General features: G+C 38.0%; 1 protein-coding gene across 2 annotated transcripts in view; it reads left to right on the top strand.

Moving 5' to 3' along the window:
• The first annotated feature begins 1012 nt into the window (after positions 1-1012).
• galnt7 (UDP-N-acetyl-alpha-D-galactosamine: polypeptide N-acetylgalactosaminyltransferase 7) overlaps positions 1013-16898 on the top strand; it is a 28440-nt gene continuing 12554 nt past the window's right edge. For both annotated transcript variants that reach the window (XM_036574901.1, XM_036574902.1), the window contains exons 1-2: positions 1013-1517; positions 2912-3357. In XM_036574901.1, the coding sequence (XP_036430794.1) occupies positions 1395-1517; positions 2912-3357 (569 nt within the window). In that variant the 5' untranslated portion in view covers positions 1013-1394. The remainder of the gene's footprint in view (positions 1518-2911; positions 3358-16898) is intronic.

The following is a 16898-nucleotide window of genomic DNA, read 5'->3' as shown; positions in this document are numbered from 1 at the left end:
GTCTTTCTAATTCTGGACAGCGATCTTCTGTTGTGTTGTCTCACATGACATCTAACTGTCCATCCACTTCCACAACTTCAGAAACATAGTGTTGCTTTGAACATATCAGAGCACATAGTGTATTCAGATCATGTGTATGTTTTAGCTGAGTGCAAGTTACTTCAGTGTCTTTACATCATTATTTTGTCTATGCCCTGTGTGTGTGCATCATTCCAAATCAATCACCCCTTAAGTGTGCATGTATAAGCATCTAATTTTTCAGTCCCAGAAAGTCACACGCAGGGTTTTACATGAAACTGCACATCTTAGAGTCAGCGTTTGAAATAGACCTGGGGAGAGCATCCAGGGGTACGCTGAAGTCAGCTATTCATTAAGTTTTTGTTCGAATATTCCCGTTCCACCGTAAATGGTGCAGCAGTTACATTACAGTTACAGTTACAGTGATTATGAATACACTCCCTGATCTCAGAGACATTGTACTATGATAGTTTTATGATAAACGTATTCAATATATTTAACATCAAATGTATCCATTTTATTTAGTAATCAATTTATTTAATCCATCCATGGTGAAAAGGTACATGAAGGGTGTTCTAAGGCAAAATAGTCCCCAAACAAAACTTATTTTTTAGTTTTCATTTTTATTATTATTTTTTTCCATCATCAAAGTAACTCAGAAGACATGTTTGTGCTCACTGGTGGTATGGGTAGTAAATAAAGTGGCTATATTTGCATTGTAGACATCTGGACTCCTGGTTCCTATCCTCTGTAAAGAAATCCGAGTTTAAGTTTCTCTACAAATGAGCCATTTCATATCAAACCACTCTGAGGGACTTTGATTATATCTTAACCACTGAATCATACAGAAATTTTGAAAACTTAATAAAATTACCCGTTATGAGGTAATGGGTGTCTGTGGAGGGCAATAGGGCACTGCTGATCAAACAAGCACCCCAAGCAGGTTGAGAAGGCTTCGCGTATCCGTGTGTTTCTAACAAATATCCGTGTGTGTGCGCAGGTCAAGAGTGGGTGTGTGAAGGTGGCGCATGGGTTCAATTGGCATTTCAACTTGCCAGTAATAATAAAGCAGTTTCCGCTTGCGTGTAATCGGCAACTAGAGCAGGTTCTTTTGCCTGCCTATGGTCGTACAGCTGTTTGTGCATATCTGTATGAGTAAAGCAGGACCAGCTTAGCTATAGTCATTGAGCAGATTCTGCTTGTCTGTAGTAATAAACCAGGCTCTGCTCGCCTCGGTGCCGTGTGCTGCTCTGAAGGGCAGCGCTTAAGAGAAGAGGCACGGAGCTGCACACTAGAGCTGTCAAGCCGTTAATGTCAGCTTCCTCGGGTTAGCCAGCTGCTCTTTTGTTCATTTTCAGCCCCAGCAGAGCTGAACAATGAGGCTAAAAGTTGGATTTATACTTCGGAGTTTGCTGGTAGTCGGTACGTTTTTGGGGCTGGTTTTGCTTTGGTCCTCTCTGTCTCCAAAACCAGGCGACGACAACCCGTTTGCAAAACTGGTAAGCTAACGCTACAATAACTAACGCATGTATTATTCCACAAATTCCGTTCGTAATGTTACACTAATTATTTAATTATCTCGTGTGGCCATTGCCATTTTTGTCTGTTTGGTCAGGCAGACTAGTCATTTAGCATTAGCGTGCTACATGCTAAGCTAGCCAGTGTCGTTGTCATGGAGATAGCTAGCTAGCTCGTTAGCCTAGCCTTGTAGCTAGCTGAGTTAGACAGGACGGTCTGCACAAAGATGCATTTTGTCCAAAATACGGCTTACAGACGTAGCTAGTCACCAACGTACGTTTTATTTAATGTATCACTTTTATATGTAATATTATGGTTAAACCCAATAAACGGTACTGTTTGCTAGCCAGCTTATTATTTCATTGACAAATGTGCTTTGTGGTCGTATAACTGTACAACCAGGAAGAGCAAGGGTTATCATGCAAATGTATGTGCTTAAATGACCATATGATCAGCTTAACTAAGATCTGGCCGGCCTCTGTTCTTATGATGGACAAGAAAGAGGAGGAGAAGCTTAGTAAAAGAATGAAAAGGCTCCCAGATATCTACGCGACGTAGCAAGCCGGCCAGTCCATGATCTACGAATGAGTGCCATAATTGTGCGCGGTTCTCAATTTCAGGGCTAGAAGTCCAGGAGGGACCTAAGCTAACTTACTGCAGTGTAAAGCCTTGTCCACGGAAATGGCTTTAGTGCTAACGATACAGAATCATACGTGGCAGTTTTGACACCAGGAACAGACAGTGGAGACATATAGGAACTGGTTGCCACCTTCTGCTTCCTGAGATAGTCATCTAAGAGCGTTTCAAGAACTGTCCAGTTGTAAAGACTTGAATGCTTAGTTGCTGTCAAGTTGGCATGTTAGAAATTTTAAACATGTGGCCATTTTCTGTTGAATGACGAGATGTAGGTGCAGGTCCGTTAATTGTTTTACATAGTGAAGATACATTGTGAGATATTTCACAAAGTAGAATTTCTGGCAAAACTGGATAACATAAAGGAGTGATTTACCAGAAAATCAAATTTGCACACTTTCCCCTCTTCTTAAATGCCGATCAGCCAAGCTTTGCTTCTGTAGTTTTACAATGAATTTTTGCTATCATAGACTCCTGTTACTTTTTAGCTACATTAGCCTTGCAGCTTCAAGGCAAAAACTACAGCAGCTTGGCTGATCCACTATGTTTGGGGTAAAGGGAAAAGTGTGCAAATTTGATTTTTTGGTAAACTGTTCCTTTTAGCCCAAAGTAAATATGGTTCAGTAAGGAATAGCTCTTCTACTTCTTTTACTATAGGGGAGGCCTGACTTCCATATAGGCCTTCCTCAACGTAAAGAGACAATTGTTCATTCGTTCATCGTGTCATTGTACTTTGTTTTAGGAAGGAAGAGATGCACCAGTCGCTGTGGCCAACCTTCGCAATGATGTAGCTGATCAGTTTAAGCCTGTTGTTCCCTGGCCCCATGTGGAAGGTGTCGAGGTGGACCTGGATTCCATCCGGCAGAGGAACGGTGGAGACAAGCTGAACCCGAAGTTCAGGATCCAGGACCAAAAGAACATCATTCAGAAGCAGTATGTCACTTTCAGACCCCAGAGTAATGTGTACTCGGACCCTGTGCTGCGAAGGGGGAGCCTGGGCAACTTTGAGCCCAAAGAGCCAGAACCACCAGGGGTTCCTGGAGGTCCAGGGGAGGGCAGCAAGCCTTTTGTGCTAGGAACGGAGTACAAGGATGCAGTCCAGGCCAGCATCAAGGAGTTTGGCTTCAACATGGTAGCCAGTGACATGATCTCACTAGACAGGACCATCAGTGATTTGCGTCATGAAGAGTGAGTATAACTGTATGTGTTGGGGCTAAAAGATGCTGAGGAAAAAAATCCATTTGCAAGTTTGTTTTTATGACAAAAATTGCAATATTTGTAAAACACCAATACGCAATCAAAACTTTTCTGGGTCAGCTGTTTTATCACTCTTGCACTGGAAAAGATAAAGATAAAGATAAGATTTAAACTCCATAGAGAATATTGGTCTCTTAAACAGAAACTAGCTTAGCAATGTTTTTTTAACTGTTTGAAGTAGAGCTGGGCGATATGGCCAAAAATGTTATCACGATAAACAAAATTCATATTGTTCAATATCGATTCATACCGCGATAAAAGTCAAATCATTATTTCTTTCAAGTTTGAAGGCTGATTTTTGCTCCTGGGTGGTTAATTGCTGTTTTAAACTATCCTTTATGGTCGGAACACAACAAACACTCACCAAACAGTGGAACATTTCACAAATCTGTCATGTGAGAGTGGGAGAAAGTGTCTGGTGAGCTGTTTTTACCAGCTGGAAAAGCATGGCTATTTTGTAATAGTCATAATTTAAGAAAGAAAACAGATTATTTTAGCTGGTGACGAGCGCTCGCCTACCCCGTTACAAATGACATCTCAGTATTCAGACACCAGCTGGCGACGACTGGATTTCGCTATACTATCGTAGTAGTTTAAGTGGTGAACCGCAAAATATCAACACCAGATAAAGCAGAGTCCTCTTTTTAGGTACGTTTAGACTGAAAGCGGTGCTTTTGTGTCTTGTTTGATCTACAGTATCATCAGTTCGCTGTGTTGTGGAGTGACGGAGCGCTGCTTCAAGTTAGCCAGCTGCTAAAAACAACTAGCCTGGAAAGCTAGTGCTCTCCCGCTCTCCAATGCCTCACAGCTTCCTCAGTTTACTTTCGTTTAAATCAGGGCTGTAATTTACATGAACCCACTTCTTTCTTTCACTTCCGTTGCTTGGGAATGCACTAATACTAAAATATGACTGTCTGAGCGCTGTAACAGCGCTTTAGTTGTGAGGATTGTGATTGTAATTTAATGCTGCTAAAGCTGGTTAGGGTGTTAGGAAAGAGGTGAGTTCGCTGTAGGACAGTATCGTTACACCACTGACCTCGTCACTCACACTCGGTCACAGGAGAACAGATCGTCGGTCGCTCCACTCAGACAGGGAATGTATAACTCCGCGTTTCAGCCGTTGCTAAAGACTTATCTTACCCATGGCCCCCTCCCTCTCTAATCATGTAGAAGAACTCGGAAGTGCGCCCTCTCCTGGCGACAGCTGAGTAGTCTCTCTTTCTTTGCAGTAGAAAATGCCACCAAGGCTTTCGCTGAATGTGGAAGTGTGAGAGTGGTGTATTATATCGAACATTTATCGAACATGTCGTATCGCTCTATCGAGGAAGAGTTATATCACGATAATTATTGTTATCGTTTTATTGCCCAGCCCTAGTTTGAAGCCAATCAGTGCTGAGTGGAACAGTATTGACTCTTCTTTCTGTAAAAGGTTGTCTGCAACTTTACCCACAAAGCTTCAACATGTAAAGAAGTCAAAGAGAAAAGCTCTCCCATACTAAGTTACTTTATGTAATTGTTTAATGATTTTTTGTTAATCCCGCTAAAAGCTTAATGTTTTGCCATTTTGGGCTTGGTAATTTTCTATATTAAATTTCTATATATTCTATTAAATTTCTATATAATTTTCTTGGTAAATTTTTATATTAAAACACACTGATGAAACTAGTGAACCTCTATTGACATAATTAAAGACTAGTTTGTATTATTTTAACCCAAATCCTTTTAATTTGTTGGATCATGTAAATGCTTTAATGAGGCCTAGCCTTGGTGCCAGTTAACTGTTACACTCGCCATTGACAGTGAAAAAACATTTACCACCAGTTTAAAAAAACAGAATTTAACTTTTAAACATGTTACTACATTAAGACCAAATTTATTGTCCATATCGTAGACGATGTTGTTTTAGAAATGTGGCTGTTGAGCTGTGCTGGTTGGACGTGCTTGGGGGATCCCACTGTGTACCATTGCAACATGTGGATATTATGCCAATACAAAACTATGTTATGGTGTACTTTTTAGGACATTCTGAGACCACAGTGTCAGTTTTCAGACATTAGGCAAAACAGTCTCAGAAAAACCACTGTCATGTCTTGGCTCTCATAGAATTTGATATCAGGCGGAATGACCTTGGAGTACAGGCATCAGGCTAAGTTAAGCAGCAACAAACACCATGGCCTTGGATGGTGAAGTTTATTCTTCACAGTTCTGTTTTTTCTTACTAGATTAATTACTGTTTGAGGCTAAATCAAGGATAGTAATGTACTACAACCACTCTATTGAACTATGTTGTTCCATTTGACAAGGGCTAAACATCAAGTCACACATTACCCTGAATAAGAGGATTCTGTTACTGGCACAAGCCTAGCCTTTAATTCACCAAAACATCCACGAAACATAACTGGAATGATCAGAGTGATCATAGCAAACAGCAAATAACCTGCATTTTATTAGAGCGCTGGTTTGCATTTTGTTGCCTTCTGTCATGTCAGTGTTACAAGAGCTAATAACACGATAACGATTAACATATATGTTGCGGAGCCTGTGTTTGTATTTGCTGGTCAGACTTCAAATTCAGGTAGCCCTTGTTTTTAAACTGTGCTGTTGTCCACATCTGTCAGTACAGCTGTTAACACATCAGCTTTTGAGACATCTTTTGATCCCAGATGAAATCTGCTTGTAAGACAGTCTTCAACCACTTCAAATATACCAGTCTGAGATGTGATAGACATCCCGCTCTAATTAGGGCCCTTCTGACTTGGCTTCCTGCTGTTGCTGTAGGGTAGACCTGTGCTTCTGAAGTGGAGATTCCACTTGGTGTGGTTTTTCTCTTTCTCTCCTCTGGTGCAATTCAAGACCATTGCATTTGATGTGAAAGAGCAGTGTAGTTAGTTTGGAGGGAGTGTAGTAAATTTGCAGGGCTGGCGAAAGACCGCTGGAATGGCTCAGAATAGTAATAATAATAATAATAATAATCATCATAAATATTATACAGCACCTTTCATAGACAAAGGCCTGTTTTTTGAAGTAATCATAACAATAGAAAAGTATACTAAATATAAAATGGCAAAGAAATGAAAAAGAGTTCCTTCAGAGGGAAACATTTTGTGTATGCCTTACGTGTACCATTAGTTGACAAATCCTTTACTCGCTTTCAGTATGAGAGATTATTTTGACTCAAATGGAGCTCTAACACACTGTAAATTCAGCAAACATTGTGAAGTGCAGTTTTTAAAAATAGTCCTTCTGTGCAGTTGTTTCTGAAAACGGGACCCTAGTCAGCATGGCTAATTGTGTGTTTTCTGACTAGTTTTGCAACTGTGTTTTAAATTGTAGTTATTTTGTATAAATGAAATATGTATGTATGTATGTATGTATTTATTTATTTATTCAGGCAAGAACACTAGCATATCCTTTTTCTGGCTTGAGACGAAGTGCACCAGATTGCCAGTTAGTTCTGGTTGTAATCTTAGGGACATGGATGTTTGGTTGCTTTTGATTGGTTTAACTCATCTACAGGCAGTCGAGTCAACTTTCTTCATAATGTAGACTATAATTAAAATTGCCCTAAGATGTGGGCCATATGGCAAAAGTATCACAGACATTTTCAAGGTCAATATTTTGACACACAGGCACAGTACAAAAAACAGCCATCAGAAACTTGGGGCACAATGATTTTTATTCAACCTCTCATGTTCTGTAATGTACTAAAATTAGACAAGACTTGCAGTTTTTTTTTAACGAAACTGTCAGTTTCCTTTTGTTCAATATCTACGATATCCTTATAAAAGTACATTGTGTATCACAATGATAAAATGTATCACAAAGATAAAATACTGTCATATTTCCCACCTCAAATTGCACTTCAAATTGCAATTTCAATGTAAAAATGATTCATCTTTCAGCCTTGTGAAAGTGAAAAGAGAGGTTTATTTTATGCACACACCTTCACTCAAATGAGTGGCCTTTATTAATCAATTTTAAAATGTAGGGTTTAGGATTTTTAGAGTTGAATTCATTAGAGGCAGCTTGGCCAAAAACTGAAAAAAGTTCTGTTGAAGAGCTTTTATTTGTCTGAGGCAAACTTTGTAAAAATAGCCTAGTTTTTGATCTCACTATGAACACCTTGGTGGAATTAGTGTGGGTGGTGCAAACTTTACAAATATATTTGGAGATAAGGGAGAGATAGTCGCCTGCTTTTGTGGGCTTTTTTTTTTCTTTTCTCAAGCCATCATGCCCGTGTGGAGTCTATAGAAGATTAAACAGTGACGCCACACCTATTTTTCAAACAAGTGCCTTTCTGTGACGTGGCACAGTGCTATTTTACAGGTGTAACAAGTGTAAGTTCATTTTTCTTCTCCTCCTAGAGGCAACCTGTCACATTCAGTGACTGGATATAGCATTGAAGGCTCGTGAGAGTACGCACAGCATAGTAAGAAAAGCTTCACTGCTCAGACCTTGGCTTTTTATTAACTCTGTTCTGCATAATCACATCCCATATACAGCCATATCAGCCCAGTTACATAAATTCTGCTGATTTTATGTAATTGGGCCCTGTTATGGCTTGGAGAAAAGCTTCCCTGCCTCTTCCTTCTCACTGAGAGTGGGGCTTATCTGAGTGTCATTACTTTGGTAATGCTCCACATAAGAACTGGTGTGTCAGAAACTAGATTTAACCAGTTTTTTCTCTGCCTTTAGGGCTATACTCATAGTCTGTGCCTACACGCTAAGGCTTGACCGATTTATCAGTCGACTGTGCTTTAAGTGGCATCGATGAAAATATCGCGAGTAATTGAGTTTTTTGGGGTTTTTTTCTCTTTTGTCATGCCATCACCAGGATTTGAACTTGCAATTGCCAGACCATAGGACAAAATGCTATGAATGCAATACGAGTCACCCTCATTTGAAATATGACAGCAATGCAAGCTGATCTTCTAAATCTGAAACATCAAGGTTAGTATAAGAAAAACATGCAAAATACTTTCAAACCTAAACTTTGAAAATAAATGCTATGACTCAAACTACCTTTTTATGAAGAGAAGCAATGTAAAATAAGAAAAATGAGACATAGTTAAAAGAAACAATTGCAAAGAATTGCAGGTAGCTCCACCTTCCGTGCTACAATATTGTCACTGTCTGAACAAAACCTTGCGTCTCCAAAATGACTTTACAAGTGAAGGAAAAACGTTTAAACTGGTAATGAAAGTTAATGTAATAATATTTCTGATAGGATTTTGCTTCTGTTGGTCTGTTCATCATGAAATTGTAACACAGTGCAAAGAGTAACTGCAAGTCACAAAAAATCATGATGAAAATGGAGATTTTTGTGCAACAGCAAAATTGGTATTGTGATCAGACAGAAAATGTCTATATTAATCCCCTCTTTGGCTGTTTCATCAGGTACACCTGATGAGTTGTAGTTTGTACGTTTACAGTTACTGACTGTAGTCCTTAAGATGTTGCCTCCTCTACTCCATTCATCATTGGACAGGGACCACCATAGGACCCATGCTGACTAGATATGGAATGGGTGGTAGACCACTCTCAGCACGGCAGTGACACTGATATGGTAGTGACAAGTGCAGTTATAGTAGAGGTGAATCCTTCTTCAGTTGTACTTTTGTCTACAAAAGACTTGATTAGCTGGAACAGGTGTGTCGGAGTTGGGCTGAAACGTAACTGACTGAAGGAGCAGGATTGGTGACGGTGCTGAAGGGTGTGTATGTAGGAGCGTTGCACAATATGAGCAAAATACTTAGAATGTGATAACAAAGCTCTGCAATTGGTCATGTATGTCCTTTACACATTGGTAAAACAGTAATGTGACATGGTTAAAGACTGCCTTGCATTTTGACCAAAATCATTTGCTTTTGTTGGATTACATGGACACTTTGATTCATCACCCACAGAAACTTCTTTCCTTTCTGTAGTTTTGCTGTATTCCGCATATTCTGCGGTATGTCTTATTTTCAAGTATCGAACCTGACGTTCTTGGGTGCTGTATCCCTTCTTGAAACTCAGCATGAATGTATACTCAGCAGTAATTATGAATTGATTATTTTGGCACTCCACATTATTTGTCTCCACATTTCTCTGCTGCTGCTATTTGAATGCATCTGCACTGACCGTATCTATAACCTCATATCTCCAAAATGGTAACTTTACTGGAAAAGGAAAAAAAAACTACTTTACTTTTAATGTAAGTCATTTTGGGTCATTTCTTTTGGTCCATTCATCATGACATTTACATATGACGATATATACATGCAACAACGTTTCTGAAATAGGAAAAAATCATGTGTATATTTGTATGTGTATTTATATACTTAATTACTTAGTTAAGACATTACACATTTATATATTTAGTTTAGACATTACACAAGTAGACAGTCTTGTGCATTTTCCCTTTCAACCCAACCATTTGCTGAGAACCTCTAACGTCAAATACAGAAACTGACCTGACTGGTTTTAGATTGCAGCAGTTATTGCCCTGTAATCTGATTTGTTTATCAGTGCAAACATTCCTCTCATTATTCTTTCTATTCTGTCCTGCATGCACCTTTACCTACATCTGGTTAATGTAAAGTTATGCTGTGCTGTGAGTATCCTAGATTGAACTGCAGTAAGATGTGTGTGCGTGTTTATGTTGTATACCCCTACCTAGCTAACACAAAATCCCAAGCAGAAAACAAACTCATTCTAATGAAGAATTCTGGACCATGTCTGGACACCGGCCATGGCCTGAAACAAAGGGCACCTCTGTTGAAAGAGCCTTTTATTCATATTGGAAGTGTGATTCTGGTTGCGAGTGCCAAGGCTACAATAGGTAACTGTCATTAGAACTAGATCACAGCTTATGTTTCTTTCAGACACATTACTTTACCCTCAGTGCTAGAGGGTGTAAAATGCATTGAATGTTAGAATAGATTATAATTGATTATAATAATAGAAGTGCTTATTTTTGGCCAAATTTAACATTATCTGATTTTTCAGACATCAAATTCTAAAATAAATTGGTGTACTGTTTTTATTGTCTGTACTGCTGTACTGTGTGTTGTGTAATACACATTTGTGTATTCGGATAACTTTGAAAAATAATTCTGAAATGTGCCAAAATAAAATTCTAATTGTAATAAAACTTTAGATGATAGAATGCATTGAATCATTTCCTGTCATAATCGAATCAAATCATTTTGAGGTTCATGGAGTAACGTTTGGGATTTACTGCCAGTACTGTGCCTGTTCTGTGCCTAGGGGTCTTTATTGATTCCCCTTTGATCTTATCTCGGACATCATAGACTTAATTGTTGTTAAGCTAATACATCACTCTACTTGAAAGTCAAATGTCCAATTCGTTTTTCAGTCTCGCCAGAAGATGGCGCTGTCTGCAAAGCCTTTTAAGGTTAATTTCAGATTATTTTGGTCACATGCTGGAGCCTGATATGTAACCCAGTCTATGAACTTTGAGGTGCAGACTTATACGGCAGTATGAATAAGCTATTTTTATTCATTTGTAGGCCTTTGCAAGCAAAGTAAGCTCCTGAAAATGTGTATGAGTTGTGCAAAACAGAAAAAAATGTGACATTTATTATTTGTGATTTTTAACAACATTTGAGGTAGATTTCCTTCCTTCTTGCCCACACCAGTTGACCTCATCACTAGCATGGGCAGACACTTGCCTTCGCTAGCGTGTCCTCAACACTGAGGCTAATAAAAACAGTCAGGCATTTCTCCATGCTACCAAAATAAGCAGGCAGGAAAGGAGAATTTTTTTTAATATATGTACATACTGTCATATCTACAAATAAAATCTTCATTGTTTATCCTTTTGATCTGTCATTCAAAATGTTAACCAAAATCTAAGTGTATGTAGCTACTGCGCCATGTGAGGCTGATGTGAACAATTGTTGACACCCCTTCATTTAAAACATTGTGCAACCTCCCTTTGCAAATATAAAAACTCTGAGTCTTCAGACTTCTTAATGAAACTGGAGAACAGATGCCAAGAGTTTTGAGACCATTTTTCTATACAGAATGTCTCAGGTTTTCTATGGGGTTTAGGTCAAGGGACTGACATGGTCATGGCAAAACCTTGATTCTGTATTCAGTAAACCATTTTTGTGTTGATTTTGAGGTGTTCTTTAGACCATTGTCCTGCTGGAAGATCCAACCACAGCCCAGTTTAGGCAGCCAGATATTTGATGGAATATCTGGTGGTACTCGATGGAGTCTATAATACCATGGATCCAACCAAGTTGTCCAGTGCCTTTGAAAGAAAAACAGCCCCGTAACATTATAGATGAACCATCATACTTTACAGTGTACGTGAAGTGCTTCTCTGTATGGCTATCTTTGCGTAATGGTGCATATGATATATGGGACATTCACTTATCTTCACTATCACTGTGACTTAAATCTATTTACATATATAATGCATATGGAAGATTTTAGTTTATTATTATTATTATTATTATTACTATTATTATTATTATAAGTAGTAGTAGTAGTAGAAGTCAATACGTACAATACAGTGGCTTAGATAGACTGTGATAGACTTTTTACTGAACTTCTCATGTTTCTTTTTGTAACACTAAAAACTGAGATACAAAAAATAAAATAAAAGTCTCTCAGTCATGGTTTTCACAACTATCAAGTTACCAAAAACATCTTGCATGTTGCACCTCCTGTCTTGTCCTGGCATCTACTTTGAAGGGAAACTTAAATACTGACAGTGTTCAGCAGAATTAGTAAAAGCTGAAATAAGTAAGACAGTAAGACACGTCTTAATTTGATTCCAGGCCTGTAGAAGCTCTGTTAGCATTGTAGAGTTGTCTCTGGAGCGTGCCACATATACTGCAGCTCTGACCTATACTCAGGTTTTGCTCTCTAACGTTTCAACATCATGAGAGTGAGTTGCTCTTCCAGTTCTGTAGCTTGAGTCGCTAACACTGTTGTGCAACTACTATCTCAGACACAAGCCTGCATGCACTCACAGAGGGTTAAACCCTGTGCTGATGAGAGTAACTCCAAATGCAGCACAATTCCTTCCAGTTCTGCAGTTTCACAGGCAGAGAGTAGGTCAATAGTGAGCTATTCACTTTACATGAGCAAATTCACAGGTCACATGATTTCAGACTTGGTTTGTACCAATAGTATTTGGTGTTTGCATTGAACCAAAAATACATATTGTACAATGCAAAAGTCTGATGGATGTAAGCTAATTGTTTGAATCAGTTTATCTTGGCAGTAAGTGTATTTGCAAATAAAAGCCCTACATGACATTAGAAGAAACATAAATACATGCCTATTACATTTGCACAGTGCTGTATATACGTCAAAGTAGTGCCCTAATTCTTTTTTCTGAATATAAATCAAGACATTTTATGCTTGAGATCGGAAGCAAAAAAATCATTAATCAGAAATTTTCAGACCGTAAATTTAGGTTATCCACTCTGTTTTTGATAACATTAGAAAAATGTTAAACATGTCTTCAGATAATCTGATCTGTGCACGTTATCAAATGTATCCAGAGATGGGGGAAAAACAAATTCCATGTTATGATAGTGCTCACAGTAAATCACCCAGTCTTATTAGCTTATTTTTGTTTTGCATTATACTGGTTTATAGTATTTTGTTATAGGTAGTGATGCACCAGTTTCATATAATGGATTGGTAATGATACTGGTTCTGTATTAGTATTGATACTGATCTTTTTCAAATGAACTGAATATCAGCAAGACAGCTATCAGAATTGACAATGAGAGAGAAAAGGTGATATTGGTACAGCTTTAGTGATAGATAAATATTCTACAGTTTTTTACAGTTTTTGTTTTTCTACATAGATATTAAGTTATGAAAGATGCTTGATGTAACAGTTTTTACTCTGCATTAGTAGTAGGCAGTATGGCCAAAATTTATGTCACAGTATAATTAAGATTACAGATAGTTTTGGTATATATAATGGTATAGTGTATTCCGTGTTTTTTTTTTTTGTTTTTTTTTCCCCAAATAGAACATTTCGGATGTTTAAGTAAACCATTTTTGTTCATTATGTGTTATTCTGGATGAAGCAGCTGGCTGAGTAAGGAGCGCCATAGGCAGTTCACACAGAAAGCCATCTAGTCTCCATGCTAAGTTAATGGCTGACAGCTAACTGTTAACTAACTATTAACTCATTACAATCTGATGTCTGCTCCTTTAGACAATAAACTAAAGCAACTTACCTCAGGCTGCAACTCGCTACATGAGAGGTGGGGGAATCAGTGTGTTCTGCACTGTTTGTATGTTGCGTTATCTGCTGTTATTTGCGTCCCTGTATAACAGTAATGACAAAACTAATACCTTAAAAGAATTTCAACCGGTATGCTGGATGAACCAGTATATCGCATATTACTTCTCTGCATCAGCATGTTGCTCACTGACATTCTAATTTTCTGCCATATGAGGCCATACCTCTTTCCCCATCCCCCTTATACATTCAGAGGGTTGTTGTTGTTGTTGTGTGAAACACATCTGCACATATTAATGTACAATTGTTCTTTTTTTATTATTATTTGTTTATTTGTATATTGCTGAGCTTAATATATTGACAAGACAAAATAAATATATGTGGCCTTTTCAAATGTCATGGCACAATTTAGATTTTCTGTTTTATTTTCTTCTAGTACGATAAACTCAGCATTTCAGAAAAACTCTGCAAAATTTGCAGGAAAATGCTATATTTAGGGTTTTTTTTCCCTGTAGAGGATGTGCTAACTTATTTTTACTTAGAAAATCAACAAAACAAGTAATTTGACCAGGGTGTTAAAACCTTAGCATACAGCTGTACTTCATAAAAGTGAAATATAAGAAGGTGTCCCAAAAATCTTTATAACAATGCTATAATTTTATATAATAATTTTATAAAATATAATAAAATAAAAAGAATATCTGAAAAGTAAAGTACCTTCCCTGTACTTAAAGTGACTTCAAATGAAATAAATGGGAATGTCTTCTCTCTCTTCCTCCATGTCTTTGCCCAGGCTGTATCTTGCTGCAGGTGTTCTGAGCGGTGCCGAATCAAATTGACGCTTCCCAAAACCTCCTACAGGGAAAGTCAGTGTGTGCTGTTTAGAAGATTAATCCTAGGGCTTTGCCTCTTTTATAGAGCCATGAGTCACTCAGACACATCCCTTTAAAGACGTAAAGGGGAGAGGAGTGAGCAGACAGATGAGCCAGAGAGAGAGAGAGGATTTCACTGTGGCTCAGTGACTGCAACAAGAAACTGGAAACTGTACAGAAAACTGTAAATAATGTAGCCTTTGACTGAATTGAATCCGAGCTCTCTAATACTTTGCTGTATAAATTGTAATACTGTACTTTATAGAGGTGGACTGTTTACTAAATAGTGGTAAAGACATGGACATGGAACCTGCGTCGGTTTCCTCCAGTCACATGAATAACCAGTTGCCCGTAGAAGGCAAAAGAAGAAAAAACGTTGTGTGACCAAACAGGTTCCCAATGACAACCTTATAGATTTATACATGCAGTAAGTTACAGTCATTATACAGTGCACTTTTCTAAATAAGATGCCGATCTAAAGTCCAAGAGACTAGGATACAAAATTTAATTCTTCGTCCACAGTTACAGTGACCTACAGTGTTTTTGCTGTATAATGAGCAGCAGGCAGTAAATGATCAGTAGTTATAAGTCTTTGTTTTTAATTGTACGCTGCGGCGGCTGACAAATTTAAACGGCGCAAGGGCCAAACATTAGCCGCAAACGTATGCTGCTAATATACCGGGATTTGAGTGGGCAAATGCTATTATACTAGCTACATTTACCGTTTACTTTACTAGACAGTAACAGCAGTAAATCAGTGATGATGAATGTGATGTACATAATCAGTTGTAATCTTTGCCAAATCCTGCAAAGATCTTGTGTAGAAAGTCATTATGTACTGTCAGCTAAGACATCAGCAGATGTCCTCAGGCACACAGTGCTTATGCTGGTAGTTATACTGTGCTTTTGTGCAACTAGCCAACGTTATTTATTGGCACTGCACTGAATCCCTAATTAGACTAATTAACCTCTGTTTTTGATGAAACATGCAGTTGTTCAATGATCTTTAAGTAGTAACAATGTTCACAATATGCTCAGAAAAAACATAATGTGACCTAATTTATCGTGAAAATGATAATATACTGCCCACCCCTACAAGATAGGCCATTTAACTGACATGTAACATGGCCAATCACAAACCACCATTTTTACAAAACGTTTAATATCAGATGATTGTCCAAACAGTGCCCACAACAAAAAAAAAGACATGCAGGAAATGACATGGTTCCTCTGTCCTTTGCTTTGTAACAAGAGACTCCCGATGCATTTGTTCAGTAGTGTTCACTACTGCATTGTTGAAAAATTGTAGTCCTCTCAAAATCACACCAGTGTCCTATTTTACAATTCAGATAAAGGCCGACCTACATAGTGCCATGAAACATAAATAGGGATCTGTTATGGTCACAGCCGTAGTCTTGCACAGTGCTAGCAAGGGGAGAAGCACCCTTGTTAGCGCTGAACAATGCTGTGTGTATATGGTAAACAGAGGTGTGTAGAGAATCTTAAACCTTTACTCAAGTAAAAGACTTCTTGATTAGAAGTACAGAAGTAGAATATAATTTTCTCTCAGCATAGGGTGTATTCTTCTATTTTTATACCCATTTGGCCAAAAATAAAAGCTCCAAAGTGAGAGTCATGACCGCTCACAAAGCAGTACAATTGCTGTCACCAACACAAAAAAGGAATTAGTAACTAAATGCTAATGATTCAAATAGTACTGAATACATGTAAATTCCTTTCCTCCAAAATGTACTTGTGTAGAAGTAATAATTTGAAAATTGTCCAAATGCATCAAAAATTTTACTGAAGTTAATTTATCTGATGTATGTGTAAAAGTACAACAAACTGCCTTGTATCCTATCGTTTTATCATGGTTAGCATGTTACCTTGTAGCTAGTGTGTTAGTTTGGATCTAACAAATTAGCTTGTGGCTAGCGTGTTACATTGGGGCACTTAAAAACGCAGCGTTAGTTTAGCATTTCTATGCTGCTAAGAAACCATGCCATTCTAAAATATTATACGTTCTAAGGATTAAACAAATTTGATAAACTGGAAATGGGAACATTAACATATTAACCATAACATATTAACAAAATGCACCTTTTCAGCGTAGAAATACAAACCTAAAGCTGCCCTTTGCTGTGGCAAAAATATTTGGTCAAAACACTACTGTATAAAACCGAAATATGACTTTTATGAGTCATTTCACCCCTGGTAACTGAGTAAATGGAGTTACGACTTATATGTTTTTATATGTGACATTATAAAAGCATAAATTCATATGTGCATACATTTCGCATGTGCTTTTGTCCTGTTCGCAAGTGGTTTTGACAGAGAATTTGCAAACGCCCTTGCACTAGCTCAAACACACACAG

The sequence above is a fragment of the Colossoma macropomum genome, unplaced genomic scaffold (assembly GCF_904425465.1).
Source record: "Colossoma macropomum unplaced genomic scaffold, Colossoma_macropomum, whole genome shotgun sequence".
NCBI lineage: Eukaryota > Metazoa > Chordata > Actinopteri > Characiformes > Serrasalmidae > Colossoma > Colossoma macropomum.
This window is presented reverse-complemented; position numbering and strand designations above follow the sequence as displayed.